The 15,657-nt window shown below is 42.5% G+C and overlaps 1 protein-coding gene across 1 annotated transcript; it reads left to right on the top strand.

Moving 5' to 3' along the window:
* Positions 1–1,990: 1,990 nt before the first annotated feature.
* LOC137384038 (CMRF35-like molecule 2) lies at positions 1,991–15,657 on the top strand. Its single transcript, XM_068057601.1, has 5 exons — positions 1,991–2,052; positions 10,585–10,843; positions 12,707–12,794; positions 13,267–13,282; positions 15,611–15,657. The coding sequence occupies exons 1-5, from the start codon at positions 2,013–2,015 to the stop codon at positions 15,655–15,657; spliced, it is 450 nt and encodes a 149-aa protein (XP_067913702.1). The 5' UTR covers positions 1,991–2,012.

Genomic DNA, 15,657 nt, shown 5'->3' with positions numbered 1-15,657 from the left:
AATTCCAGAGCTTGGGCCTAGACAACTGAAGGCTCAGCCACCAATGGTGGTGCAAAGGAAGTCAGGGATGGAGCAAATGCTTGAGTGGGAGGAATGCAGTGTTCTCGTGGAGTTGTAGAGCTGCAAGAGTTACAAATATAAAGTGGGTTGGAGGAATTTCTATCTGAAAGCAACCTCAAATATAGCGCCAAATGAAAATAGTTCTACAACATTGTTGCTGTGTGGAGTAACTAATTGGATGTTTTGAGAAACTGTATTAAATTGAATCGAAGTTAATATAGTGACCGCAAAGAGAAAAGTAATGACAGTGCAAATTTAAAATGCTTATTGTTTGATAACTGCCACTGTTGAATGCTGTGAGTATTGCAGTCAAAAAACTTTAAATCAGATTCCAGAACATAAAATATGATTTAAGAGCAGTTTATTAAACTGTGATTCACTGAGATAATCAAAAATCTTATAAGTAGCCCCAAGCTATTGTGGAATATTCAAAAGCACCTTTACTATCTGTATACCATTCTTCAAACAAGTGTGGCCAGTTACCATGACTGACAACATAATGTAAATGATAAAAGGATTAGAGTTGCGTTTCTTTTAAATCTAAGCGGCTAAATTCATATGGAATATTTATCAAATATTAATAAATATTTTCTTCCTTTTGTTGGAGTACTTCCAAAGTGCAATGATATGTTCTCAAGTGATATGACAGTTGCAAAATTATGACGACATCAGATGAATGAAATATCAGCTTTTCTCTGATCAATGTTCTCCCCATTCCCTCTTGGACCTAGGGAGAGATTCAGGAAAATTCCATGGAATGTGTGACAGCTTCATCTACATCTGCAACCATCTCCCACAACCCTAGTGGCCCAGGAGGCATTGTGCCTCTTCAACAGATACACAGAGTACAGTCCTTGAAATGCTGGGGGAGAGCGCAATGTCTTTTAGGTTCCAGAGCCTTGGGGCTAGGATTGAGGCCAGTGTATATCAGGGCTTCTAGGATGTAATGGGAATCATTTTCTCACTGCTCCACTGATCAGTAGTCAGATGAAATCTGGGTCCAGTTACCATGTCCATATTTGTTATCAAACAAAATTTGACACGGAGCTACGTCAGAGGATATTAGGCCAAATGGCCAAATGCTTGGTCAAAGAGATAGCTTTTAGGGAGTGTCTTGAAGGAGGAGAGAGGTTTAGGGAGGGAATTCCAGAGTTTAGAACCTATGCAGCTGAAGGCATGGCCACTAATAGTGGAGTGAAAGAAAATCTGGTTGCTCAAGAAGCCCGAATTGGAGGTGTGAAGAGATCTTGGGGGGGTTGTAGCACTGGAAGAGCTTACTGAGATAGGGAGGGGTGAAGCCATGAAGGGATTTGAAAACAAGGATGAGAATTTTAAAATCAAGGCATTGCCAGACTGGGAGCCAATGTAGATCAGCAAGCAAAGCGGTGATTGGTGAACTGGATTTGGTTACGGGCAGCAGAGTTTTGGATGAGCTCAAGTTTACTGGATATAGGAGACATCAGAAAACTGAAGTGTCCTGCAACTTTACCATTTCCCCACAGATGTGACTGCACAGCCATAATACACCTTAAGGAGCCTCCCCAACTCCTGGAACAGTGCCCTCTCCCTGTTAAGCTGCTACAGGTTCACGCCCACAATATGTAAATGATGGTGAAGCCAGCAACTTAGCCCTGCTCTTGTATTTGAGTGGCTGCTATTCTCGACAGGCTTGCATCCTGCCATTTCCAACACTTCTAACACAAATCGATCTCCAAACGGCTTAGTAAGACAGCGACAAGTTAGTAAAGAACGCAAAAGCTCCACTCTATGTTAAGAATATATCTTAATTAAATGAATTTTTACTTTGATCTGCTAGGTGCCCGAGCTAGTTGTCAATAACTAGTTTTTGTAGTGAGAGAGGTGGTAAGCTGATCGCATAAGGGGAAAGCATACCCCAGCTCTGATCCAAAACGCTGAAGGCAAACAAGCATCCGTTGCTTTCCTCGAGGAAAATGCAGCATTTTCTGATTGTTCTGATCTGTTTTTTGCCGGGTAAGTAACACTTCTAATCCAGTTAAACCGATCACCAGAATGTCAGTTTTATTCAGTGAGCCTGAGGAAAAAAACAAAATAAAATATTCTTTTGCGGCCAATGTAGTCAATTGACACAACTGTAATCAGAAAATACCAAGTTTCACAGCAACATTTCAGTTATTGAAATCTAAATAATCTTTTAGCTTCTTGTTAAGCAATTTTGTCATGTTAAAACAATATAGTACTAAGTTTCTAGCGCAGGCTAAGCTTATAATTTCCATCTAGTTGCTGCTGCAAAGCTGGCCTGCAGCACACTAAGCTGACCACTCAAAATTTCCTGTGGTCAGCTTATCTGAACAATTATTTATAGCTGCCTGTACAGCTTAGAGGTCTAGTGTAGGGTGCCACTCTCATCGAGGTTTATGGAAATAAGGACAGCAGATCAAACTTAAAGAGATGCGTGCATTAAAATGTGAGTGGGTGCCTAAGGGGAAGAATAAATTGAGATTTTCTTCAGTTTTGCTGTCCATTTCAAATGCGCCTGGGTTGGCCAACAGAGAAATCAGGAGGTGAAGCCTATCATGGGATCCTCATCCTGAAAAATGCACACAGTCATTTACCTCAGGTGTGCTGGGCATGTCAATTGACGCCTGCTGCATCCTTATTCAGCTGCACACAAATGAGAGTGGGTAGATAAGTCTCCTGAATGACCCCTTTTCTCCCCCTATTTCCTGCTGATGTTTGGACATGGTGATGGGCCAGAGGTCTTCATAGCTAAAGATCACAAGGGGCTTGGAACAATTTGAAAGCATGGGTATGATTTAGTGGCGATTACTGAGGCGTGGTTGCAGGGAAACCAGGTTTGGGAATTGAATATCCAAGGGTACTCAGTATTTTGGAAGTATAGGCAGGAAGGAAAAGGAGGAGGTGTAGCTTTGTTAGTAAAGGAAGAGATCAGTGCTGTAGTGAGAAACGATATAGGCACTGGAGATCAAGACGTAGAATCAGTCTGGATAGAAATAAGAAATAACAAGGGAAAGAAGTCCCTGGTGGGAGTAATCTATAGGTCCCCAAACAGTAGTTCTGCAGTGGAGCACAGTATAAACCAGGAAATACTGAGGGCTTGTAAGAAAGGTACTGCAATAATCATGGGTGATTTTAATAGGCATATAGACTGGATTAATCAAATTGGCAAGGGTAGCCTCGAGAGAGAGCTCATTGAAGGTATTAGAGATTGTTTTTTGGAGCAATATGTTGTGGAACCAACCAGGGAGCAGGCTTTTCTACATTTGGTATTGTGTAATGAGGTGGGATTAATTAATGATCTCATAGTTAAGGATCCTCTAGGGAAGAGTGATCATAGCATGTTAAAATTTAAAATTCAGTTTGAGGGCGAGAAACTGGAGTCCCACACTAAGGAGATATTCAATTCCTCCCAACTAAAATATATTCCAGAGAGGAAGAAAGATTCTAAGAGGGGAAAAAACATCCATGGCTAAGCAAGGAAGTTAAGGATAACATAAAGACAAAAATTAAGGCATACCATATTGCAAAGGCCAGTGGCAGGCTGGAAGATTGGGAAACTTTTAAAGATCAACAAAGGGTTACTAAAAAAGTAACAAAAAGAGCAAAGGTAAATTATGAAAGAAAACTAAAGGAAAATATAAAAATGGATAGCAAAAGCTTCTATAAGTATAAAAAAGGTGAGAGTAGCTGAAGTGAATATTGGTCCTTTGGAGGATGAGACTGGGAAGTTAATAGAGGGGAACACAGAAATGGCGGAAACACTAAATCAGTATTTTGCCTCAGTTTTTACAGTGGAGGACACTAGTACCATCCCAACAGTAACAGGAAATGCAGAGGTTATAGAAAGAGAGGAACTTAGAAAAATCATCATTACTAGGGAAAAAGTACTGAGCAAACTATTGGGATTGAAGGCAGACAAGTCCCCAGGGCCTGGTGGCTTACATCCTAGGGTCTTAAAGGAAGTGGCAGGGGAGATAGTGGATCCACTGGTTATAATATTCCAAAATTCCCTGGATGCGGGAAAGGTTCCAATGGATTGGAAAAAAGCTAATATAACGCCCTTATTCAAAAAGGGAGGGAGGCAGAAAGTAGGAAAGTACAGACCAGTTAGTTTAACATCTGTTGTTGGGAAATTGGTAGAATCCATTGTTAAGGAAGTAATAACAGGACATTTAGAAAAACACAATCCATCAGAGTCAGCAGGGTTTTATGAAGGGTAAATCGAGTTTGACTAATTTGCTAGAGTTCTTCGAAGCCGTACCAAGCAAAGTGAATAATGGGGATCCTGTAGATGTAGTATATCTGGACTTCCAGAAGGCATTTGATAAGGTGCCGCACAAAAGGTTAATACACAAGGTTAAATCACATGGGGTTGTGGCAATTTATTAGCTTGGATAGAGGGTTGGCTAACCAACAGAAAACAGAGAGTCGGGATAAATGGGTCTTTTTCTGGTTGGCAAGATGTAACTAGTGGGGTGCCACAGGGTTCTGTCCTTGGGCCACAACTATTTACAATATATATTAATGACTTGGATGCAGGGATAGAAGGTACTATAGCCAAATTTGCAGATGACACTGAAATAGGTGGGATAGTAAGTTGCAATAAAGAAATAAGAAATCTACAAATGGATATGGGTAGGTTAGGTGAATGGGCCAAAATTTGGCAGATGGAGTTTAACGTGGATAAGTGTGAGGTTATCCACTTGGGTCAGAAGAATAGAAAGGCAAAGTATTATCTAAATGGAGAGAAACTTCAGAAGGCTTCAGTGCAGAGGGATCTGGGTGTCCTCATGCATGAATCGCAGAAAGCTAGTCTGCAGGTACAGAAGGTAATAAGGAAGGCAAATGGAATTTTGGCATTTATTGCTAAATGAACAGAATATAAAAGTAGGGAAGTGTTGCTGCAACTGTACAAGGTGTTAGTGAGACAGCACCTGGAGTATTGCGTACAGTTTTGGTCCCCTTACTTGAGGAGGGATATAGTTGCATTGGAGGCAGTTCAGAGGAGGTTCACTAGATTGATTCCAGAGATGAGGGGTTTATCTTATGAAGAGAGATTGAGCACTTTAGGCCTTTACTCTCTGGAGTTTAGAAGAGTGAGAGGAGATCTAATTGAGGTATATAAGATGATTAAGGGGATTGACAAAGTAGATGTAGAGAGGATGTTTCCTCTTGTGAGGCAATCTAGAACGAGAAGTCATAGTTTTAGGATAAGGGGCTGTAGATTTAAAACAGAGATGAGGAGAAATTACTTCTCTCAAAGGGTTGTGAGTCTGTGGAATTCACTACCCCAGAGTGCGGTGGATGTAGGGATATTGAGTAAATTAAAGGAGGAGATAGACAGATTTTTAATTAGTAAAGGGTTGAAGGGTTATGGAGAATGGGCAGGAAAGTGGAGTTGAGGCCGAGGTAAGATCAGCCATGATTGTATTGAATGGCGGAGCAGGCTCGAGGGGCTGAATTGCCTACTCCTGCTCCTAGTTCTTATGACCTTATGACTTTATGTTTATTTAGAATAGGATTTACAGATTTATTAAGTATATTTAATTTTTAAAGAGTTTTTTAAGTGTAACTATATATAATATATATAAATTTTAAAAGTATTTGAAAAGGTTTTTTAAGTTTTTTAGATTTTTTAAGTTTAGTTCTGGAAAATGGTCCTTGGATACCAATGGTTTCTCCTTAAGCCTTCTGCATTTCTCTGCTTTGAGGAGGAGGAAGAGGTGCATCAGGGAATCCACTAAAGACATCCCAGGATAAACAGAGAAATTTTACAACTCTTGTTCCTGCCTGCTGGAACTATTGTCTCCATATCTGCAGTCCAAACAAGGGAAACCTCACTCTTACCCATTAAGCCATGATACACATTTTGCCTCCCTCATTAAGCACTGATTAACTTGTGCCAGCTGCCAGACAACCAAGGGCACAGCATAAGGGAGACTTTCAACCAAGATCTGAGCTGGCTATCAGCTGAGCCTTACCAAAAAAAACTCCACCCTTGGCCAATTAACTCAGTTATGTGTTAACATGTAGCTTTCCTCCACAGCTGCCAAGGTTTCTTTTTAGAAATCATGCTGCTCTGCCTTTTGTGCAGGCATTCCTCTCCCTTGCCTCAAATCATTCCACACATATCACATCGGTGACAACATTATCCCACTGGCACTGTTAAGACCACTGTACCATTTCAATTCCCCACCCTTCTATTTCTCTGGCAAGAGGTTCTGAGGTGTTGGGCTGACAATTTGCAGCAGGAACCTTGGGTGATTGAGGTGGTACTTTGGTTATGCGCATTTTCTCTTTAAGACAGTTGAGAGAATGAAGGCACTCCATGTGCTGTCATATGGGTTGGAATTTTACATCCCCCAAACAAGCAGGCTGGTGGCTATGGAGGCGGGGGTGGTGGTGGGGGTGGGGGTGGGGCGCGCAGTGGTGGGGGGATGGTGGTGGCAATTTTACACGGGGCAGCAACAAACAGCCTGCTTTCCCCATGGCAATCAAGGGCCTTAAGTGGCCAATTATCCGGCACTTAAGGGCCTCCGCCTGCCGCCATGGGTAATTTCCCCTTGGCCGGCAGGCGGCTAAGGCCTCAAAAATCCCGCCTCGTAAAACCAGGCGGCCTTCCTGCGGGCTGGTGGGGGGCCCTCCTTATAGGGCATCCTGTGCCCCATGGAGGGCTGCCTCGGAAGCCCCAACTTCCCCAATGCACAACACGCCCCCGCCCCCCTAACCAACCCCCCTTGCCTTGCTGGGGCCCGACCGATTGTCCCCGGGGAGGCCCTAAAAACTTACCTTTTTTTCCGGGCCTATCCTTCTTTTTGCCTCCAATGGCTGGGTGTAGTCCTGGCAGTGGCCACCGCTCCCAGTGGAGCTGCTGGGACTAAGAACTGCCAGCCTGCTGATTGGCCGGCAGCTCCATTAGGTTGGACTTCCTGCCTCAAGGAGGTGGAAGTCCCACCAAAGACCAATTAAAGGCCTGGGGAGCGCAAAATCCCGGTCTGGCTCCCCAGGCCCGGTGGAGCCAGGCTCGCCAGCAACATTTTGGCCGGTGGATGGGGCCTCTCGCCCAACGGAAAATTCCAGCCATGGACTCCAACCCAGGCATTCCTTAAAAGGGGGTGAGAACATATGATGGCAATGCAGTGAGGGAAAGATAGCTACAACTATTAGAGGGTAGCATAGTAGGTTAAAAACTGCTTAGGAGGGAAGAAACGTGGTAGAAGCTAAATGCAGAATGCTTTGAAATGGGTAGTGGTGTCCCATGGGATTCATTTCTGGGATTCACTGTGTACATTATTAATTTGGACTTAGGCAACAAAGAATGATGTCCAGATTTACAGAGGATGCTAAAATTGGAGGCATAGAAAATAATTCATAATCCCTTTCCCTTTCTTTATCAGTTTCTTGGTCCTCTTTTTTTGGACTCTAAGTTGCTCCCAATCCTCGAGCTTAGCACTTTTTCTGGTGACCTTAAAAGCCACTTCCTTTGACCTAATGCAATCCTTACCTGCTTTTGGTGCAAGCAGATATTGATAAAAAGGAACAAATAGTGCAGGCGATGAAATTTAACCTTGATGTAAAGCAGCCATTAGGAAATAGTTACCACAATATGATAGAATTCTATATTAAGTTTGAAAGAGATGTAGTTCATCTGAAACTAGGGTCTTAAACGAAGGAAACTATGAAGGTATGAGGGACAAGTTGGCTATAGTGGATTGGGAAAATACATTAAAAGATTTGACAAGTAATGGCTAGTAGTTAAAGAACTATTACACAGTTTACAACAAATATACATTCCTCTCAGAAACAAAAACCCAACAGGAAAGATGAATCAACCGTGGCTAACAAAAGAAGTTAAGGATTGCATTAGATCAAAGGAAAAAGGTCACCAGAAAAAGTGGTGAGCACGGGGATTGGGAGCAATTTGGATTCCCACAGAGGAGGACCAAGAAACTGATAAAGAAAGGGAAAAGGGATTATGAATCTAAGATAACTAGAAATATAAACTTGGACTGTAAAAGCTTCTTTCGGTATGTGAAAAGGAAAAGATTAGCAAGGACGAATGTAGGTCCATTACAGGCGGAGACAGGAGAGTTTGTGGTGGAGAATGAGGAAATGTCAGAGAGACTAAATAATTACTTTGTGTCTGTCTTCATGGAGGAAGACACAGAAAATCTCCCAGAAATACTAGGGAACTAACAGACTTGTAAAAATGAGGAACTGAACGAAATTAGTATCAATAAAGAGGTAGTACTTGGAAAATTAATTTGATTGAAAGTTGATAAATCCCCTGGACCAGATGAGCTACATCCCAGAGTATTGAAAGAGGTGGCTATAGAGATAGTGGATGCATTGGTGATTATCTTTCAAAATTCTACAGATTCTGGAAGGGTTCCTGCAGACTGGAAAGTAGCAAATGCAACCCCACTATTTAAGAAGGGAACGAGAGAGAAAACAGAGAACTGCAGACCTGTTAGTTTGACATCAGTAGTCGGGAAAATGTGAGAATCTATTATAAAGGATGAAATCACTGGACATTTGGAAAATAATGATATGATTGGGGAGAGTCAACATGGATTTGTGAAAGGAAAATCATGTTTGACAAGCCTGTTGGGAGTTTTTTGAGGATGTTACTTGTAGCATAGTAAACAAAAATTGGAGCACATGGGATTGGGGTAATATACTGCAATGGATTGAGAATTGGTTAACAGACAGAAAACAGAGAGCAGGAACAAATGGGTCATTCTCAGGATGACAGGCTGTTACTAGTGGGGTACTGCAAGGATCAGTGCTTGGGACACAGCTGTTTACAATCTATATAAATGATTTGGATATGGGGACCAATTGTAATAATTTCAAGTTTGTGGATGACACAGAACTAGAAGGGAATGTAAGTTGTGAGGAGAATGCAAGGAGGCTTCAAGGGGATTTGGACAGGCTAAGTGAATGCGCAAGAACATGGCAGATGGCATATAATGTGAATATGTGTGAATTGATTCACTTTGGTAGAAAAAACAGAAAGGCAGAGTATTTCTTAAATGGAGAGAGGTTGGGAAGTGTTGATGTCCAAAGAGACCTGGGTGTCCTTGTTCATGAGTCACTGAAATCTAGTATGCAGGTGCATCAAGCAGTTAAGAGGCAAATAGTATGTTGGCCTTCATTGCAAGGGAATTTGAGTACAAGAGTAAATATGTATTGCTTCAATTGTATAAAGCCTTGGTGAGACCGCACCTGTCGTATTGTGTACAGTTTTGGTCTCCTTATCTAAGGAAGGATGTACGTGCCATAGAGGGAGTGCAACGGAGGTTCACCAGACTAATCCCTGGGATGGCGGGATTGTCTTATGAGGAGAGATTGCAGAAATTGGGCCTGTATTCTCGAGAGTTTCGAAGAATGAAAGGTGATCTCATTGAAACTTACAACATTCTTACAGGGTGTGACAGGGTAGATGTGGATAGGATGTTTCCTCTGGCTGGTGAGTCTAGAACAAGGGGACACAGTCTCAGAATAAGGAGCAGGCCATTTGAGACTGAGATGAGGAGGAATTTCTTTACTCAGAGAGTGATGAATCTATGGAATTCTCTACCCCAGAGGGCTGTGGAAGATCAATCATTGAGCATGTTCAAGACAGAAATCGATGGATTTCTGAATACTAACGATATCAAGGGATATGGGGATAGTGGGGAAAAATGGCGTAGAAGTAGATGATCAGCCATGATCTGTTTGAATGGCAGAGCAGGCTCGATGGGCTGAATGGCCTACTCCTGCTCCTATTTCTTAAGATTCCTATGATCCTATAAAGCCAGTAAATACAAGATGGTACATTTTGATTTTTAAAAAATCTGAATATTTTCCAACATTGTTTTATATGGCACTTTAAGACAATTTAATAAGGCTGGGGATCAAACACACAGTTCCCTGAATGTATGAGTGAGGAACATAAAAAATACTAATAGAATTTTAGGCTTTATAAATCACAATGAAGTATTGATTAATTTATGCAAAACATTTGTTCAGCCACAGTTAGAGAATGAGATGTACCATTTGCACAGAGGGTTGTTGGAACATGGAGTGCTTTGCATTAGTAGTGTCTAAGCCAGAAATTGGTTAAATATTTGAAACCGAAGACGATGGAAGGCTATGGGGAGACAGCAGGGAAATTGATTTTGGATTTCTTTAGCAAAGAGGAATGCAAGCATGATGGAACAAATAGCCCTTTTCTGCGCTGTTTCTTTTATGGTTCTTTAAATCTTTACTGGTTACTCATTGGCATTTTTCTAGCCACTTACCTTGCTTTTATTCATGCATTCTCCACTTCTTCAATTCTTATTTTTTGCTGTTCTACTTTAAGCCAATCAACAAAATATTACAGTGTAAGCATAACAATGGGACATAAATGTGACAAATAGGAAGCACAAATAGATGCAAGACATTTAATATGATAGGCCGATATATCAATTGACAAGATATTAGCATGCATTAAGGAATCAATTAATAAATCTAATTCCTGAAATAATATCTTCTTAGTTTCAGGTGCCTTGTGGGCAGAAGAAAATGCAACAGGAGTTGTGGGAAGAACAGTTACAATATACTGCTATTACGACAAACAGAGATATGAATCATACAGGAAATACTGGTGCCATAAGTGGTATCGCACTAGTTGTACGACAGTAGTTGATACCAATATGCAGATTGGGTGGCAAGGAAGAGTATCAATTAAAGATTACACGACACAAGGAATATTTGCTGTTACTATGAAGAATCTTACTTCAGCAGATACAGGATGGTACAACTGTGGTATCAAGAGGACTGGATTCGATCCAATGTTTGCTGTATATCTACAAATATCTGACGGTGTTTTCTCTTAGCCATTTATTCTTATTATACTATACTACCAACATTTGTTTTTGATTGCTTTCACTTAAAGGACAGAATATTGTCCAAGATATCCAGAGGGCCTGGACAGTCAGGTCAAAGTACAGAGAAGCAGCAGATAGAATTCATCATGAATAAATGTAAAGTCATGAGATTAAGTTAAAGAAGCAATAATGTGGAGTATATGATTAAATTATAGAGCAAGAAAAAGCTCTGGGGTGTTTCATGGATGAAATGGTCAGTTTAGTGTTCACAGGTGGTTAAGAAAACAAATAAAATGCTGGGATGTGTGGTTATGGATGTGATTTATAAGTTAAAAAGAGGTTATGTTGAAGTTGTATCTGGCCTTGGTGAAGCTATACCTGGAGTACTCTGTTCAGTTTTGGTATCCGTATTACAGAAAGGATGTAGGGTGTGTATTTCTTTGGGGTTTCTCTTGCTGCAGTATTTGGGGAGGGGTGGGGTGTGGGAGCTGCAGCGATACCAATGGGGGAGGGACAGTTGTTTTTTTTCACCCTCCCTCTGTTCCAATGTCACTTTTTGGGCATGTTAGGATCGCTAGGAAATCCCGCCAGTTAAGCATCCTTTACAGCCAGTGAGTATGCCTGACAAAGCGAATGTACAGGGCTGTATGTGAGCCCAGCACCACATTCAAATAATTATCACTCCAAGGAAATGGATTGTCATTTGAAGATAGGCCTTCCAGTCAGGGAACAGCCAGAAAGGTTTTCTGCCAGACTGCCCCTGGGTGGAGCAGTAAGGCGCCTATCTGAAATGCCACTGGGTTCATATTTAAAGGACTTGGGCAGAGGGCATTTTGAGACTTTGGGGCAGACAGATTATGATAAAGAAGCAGTTTCAAGTTAAAACTGATGAGATGATGAATATTGTGCCCTAATCAACAATTGCACAGAAATTTTTTAAAAAAGGTAAAATTTGAATGGGCAATTTTTTTATTTCAAGAAAAATGATCAGCTCAAACAGACAGATATATTTTATGATGCAGGAAATTAACCCACTCACTCATTGCCAGTTTCCATTGTTGTCTAATAGACTTTTTATTCTTCCCCACCCCACAGTAATCGTATCTGAGCCACTTCTTAAATTTGTGCGTCCGTCAAATGTTTCGTGCATTGGAGGCCCAGTGTCAGTCTTGTGTGAATCACTCAAAGGGTCCCTCCCTATCACTTATGCTTGGTATAAAAAGATGCAAAGCACCGATTCCAAGATTTCTCAATCAAATAACCTGCATCTATACTGCAAGCATATCTCTGAGGATCAGCAATATTACTGCACTGCCTCAAACAATAAAGGCACAACATCGAGTGAAATGCTTAAAGTATCACTCGTAAAGGCAGCAGAGAAGGACTGTAGATTTTTGGTGGAGATCAACAAGACTGGTAAGTGTTCTTTACCTTTGAATCATTTGTTTTATCTCTCATCAACTGAACACTAAAATAAAACCAATCATTTGTACCTATTTACTGGCATATTTACACCATTAAAATCAATTTTGATGAGATTAAATGTGTTAGGATGGTGTGTGACTTGAAGGGAAACTTGGTGGTGTTCCCATGCACCTGCTGTCCTTGCTCTTCTAAGTGGCAGAGGCCATGGGTTTGGAAGGTTTTGTCAAAGAAGCCTTGGAAAGTTGCTGCAGTGCATCCTGTGGATGGTACACACTGCTGCCACTATGCATTCTTGATAGATGGGATGCCAATCAAGCGGGTTGCTTTGACCTGAATGATGTTGAGCTTTGTGAGTGTTGTTGAAGTTGCACTCATCCAGGCAAGTGGAGAGTATTCCATCACACTGCTGACTCTTACTTTGTAGATGGCCGACAGGCTTTGGGGAGTCAGGAGGTGAGTCACTCACCACAGATTAGCCCACCTCTGACCTGCTCTTGCAGCCACAGTATTTATGTGGCTGGGCCAGTTAAGTTTCTGGTGTTATGACCAGGTGAGAAATGTGTCTAGGGGTCTATTACTATCTTCCCCTGGTCTTAGCGTAACAGCGTTTAATTTTAAACACACTGTGTTTTGAGCTCCCTTTTTTGTGAATCCTTTTTCACAGTTTTCCAATTATAAGACAAATAAACCAATTCACACAGGCTTTCTCAGGTTTAAAGAAGAAAGATGAAATTTTATTAAAACTTAAACTCTAATACGGTTCACGCCTACGGATATACAACGTGCCCACGCTAGCATGCACACATGATATACACATGCAGATAGGGGAACAGAAAAGAGAAGAAAAGATAAGGTGGAACAGTTTGAGGCAATATCTTGTTATGATACTTCAAGCTCACTGTAGTCCTTTTGTAAGTAGTCTTGCTTTTTGTTGGGGCCCAGTTGTCTTCTTAAAACCTTGTTCACATAGGAAACTTTTCTCTCTTTGAGTTTCACGTGTTTTCACAAGATTCAGTTTCATGGGAAGGAGATGGGAGCAGGCAGGAGAGAGGTCTTCTTACTTTGGTTCCAGGAGAGAGCTTTGCTTCATGAGCACATGGCTTTGTCTCTGATCAAAATCCTTTGTTGGAAGTTCAAATTCTCTGCAACAGCCAGTTAGTCATGTGACTGAAACTGGTCTGACCACTTCTTCTGGAAGCAACGACTGGGTCCCCATTGTTCCAACACTGCTAGTACTATGCAAATGTCCTTCCAGTCAGGGCTTGCAACTTTAAGTTTTAATGTTCATGTGTCGAAATAATGTGTGCCTCAGTCTGGGTAGGTGGGGGTTTGCTTGACACTGGTCAGTGGTGACCCTCAGTTTGTTGATGGCGGTTGGGGAGGGGGAACTGTGGGAGTTTGGCGATGTTAATGTTGTTGATTGCCAAGGAGAGGTAGTTAGATTATTTCTTGTTGGAGATGTTCATTGTCTGGTACTTGTGTGGTGTGAATGCTACTTGTCACTTAGCAGCCCAAGCCTGATTATTATCCGGGTTATGCTGCATACGGGTATGGACTCCTTCATTATCTGAATACACAACAATGATATTAGCACTTATGGTGAATATATGGCTGGCTCATTGTTGGCTCCCCAAGTGTGTTGATGGAAATGCCACCCAAGTCATGTTGGAAAGGATGAGGCCCAAGTTCTGTGCAAAGCTCTGTGCTAAGTTAGCACTGGATTCCTCCATGATCATAGATATTGAGGGCTAACCTTCCAGCAGAGTTCCTGGTGCACCAAGCATATGTGTTTGTACACCCATCAGCTTTCTTCAGTAGCCTGGCCCATCAAACTCATCTTGTCCTCTGCAGCAGAAATAATGTGCGATCTTGTCCTCTGGTGAGCTGGCTCCTGTGCTACCATTTCCCCCTACATTAGCTGTAGCGCACTTGTCCCCGGTGTCTCACCACATGCGGATCCTGCCTCTATACTATCCTTTAAACTAGGCACATTGTCAGTATCTGAGCTGGTGGCTGTAACTGTAAAATCGAACAATTTTATGGGCCCTCTAGGGACAGGAACAGTGACGGGGCCCATAAAATTGCAAGGGAAGGCAAGGGGGCAGAGTGCCTGCCGCCTTCCAAGTTAGTCCAGGCAGGGAAGGCTAATGATGGGCTTTCCGCCCAGAGGCCAATTGAAGCCCTTGTGGCCAAATAATGGCCACTTAAGAGCCTTTTCCTGCTGCCGCTGGTATTTTACCAGCAGCGGGGGATGGGGCGGGGGCACCCTCTGCCATGTGGGGAGGTCACCCAGTAACTCAAGGTGGTCTCCCTGCATGCTTGGGTGGAGAGGGCCTTCCTCCATGGGAAATCCGTGGCCCACGGAGGGCTCCCGGTGGCAAGGGTCACCCATCTTTCATCACCCACCCCACTGTCTGCACTAACCCACCCCCCCACTGCCACCCAACCCCGGGGCCTGCCAGAATGGGCCCAGCGAACCCGCTGCCACTTACTTTTAGTCTAGGCTCCATGGCTGTTCCTCTTCAACTGCCTGATACAGTTCCAGCAGTGGCCACTGCTCCTGGTGGTGCTGCTGGGTCTGCTAAGCTGCCGGCCTTCTGATTGGCTGGCAGTTCTTGGAGGCGGGATCCCCTGACAGCTGCACAAAAATCCAGCCCTATGACTTAATCTTCACTGTCTTCATGCTATTCCTCCACTACCTGGGCAGGTTGCAGTTCTTGGGTATGTGAAAGGTAAAAGGGACAAGGGTAGGGTTGTGGTGAGGGGAGAGGAGAAAGTAAGAAGTGCATGCTTATACCATGAGGGTGACACGTGCAGGTGCGATTGTTGCATGGCACTGTTCCCAATAATCTCAACACCTCCAGCAGCCACAATGCATTTTCCCTTTAAGAGGTGCAACTTTAAGTGGTGCTAGGAAGTGCCCAGATTGGGCCCCTCTCTGATGCGTGCAGCCAATTAATAGCGATCTGAACTCCGGCTGCATGTAGAAACTACCATGAGCAGGCAGCAAGAAGTTGTCGTCCTGCTTCAATACAAATGAACGGGCACGGATTATTCGCATATTGCAATTCCCAATCCCATTTTCAAGGGCTAATCACTTTAGCCCCCGCTATTTTATGGCACACTACAATGGGAGATGCACTGGTATAAATAAGTATGTATTTTTTTTGTCCTATTTTAGGAAATATGCTCTACACTTGTGAAGATTTTCCAATAAATACAGGCATGAAGCCTGATCGCACTAATGAACAAACAACAATTCATGAAAGTACTTCTCATGCCACTGCTGTTGTCGATGATTGGTATATCCCTTTAG

This window comes from Heterodontus francisci, chromosome 25 (assembly GCF_036365525.1).
Source record: "Heterodontus francisci isolate sHetFra1 chromosome 25, sHetFra1.hap1, whole genome shotgun sequence".
Taxonomy (NCBI): Eukaryota; Metazoa; Chordata; class Chondrichthyes; order Heterodontiformes; family Heterodontidae; genus Heterodontus; species Heterodontus francisci.
This window is presented reverse-complemented; position numbering and strand designations above follow the sequence as displayed.

Excerpts from the sequence above, each read along its gene's own strand:
- LOC137384038 (XM_068057601.1), top strand. The coding sequence starts at position 2,013 with ATGCAGCATTTTCTGATTGTTCTGATCTGTTTTTTGCCGG. Across the intron at positions 2,053-10,584 it reads TCTGATCTGTTTTTTGCCGG|TTTCAGGTGCCTTGTGGGCA; the intron begins GTAAGTAACACT and ends ATATCTTCTTAG. Across the intron at positions 10,844-12,706 it reads ACTTCAGCAGATACAGGATG|TTGCACTCATCCAGGCAAGT; the intron begins GTACAACTGTGG and ends GTGTTGTTGAAG.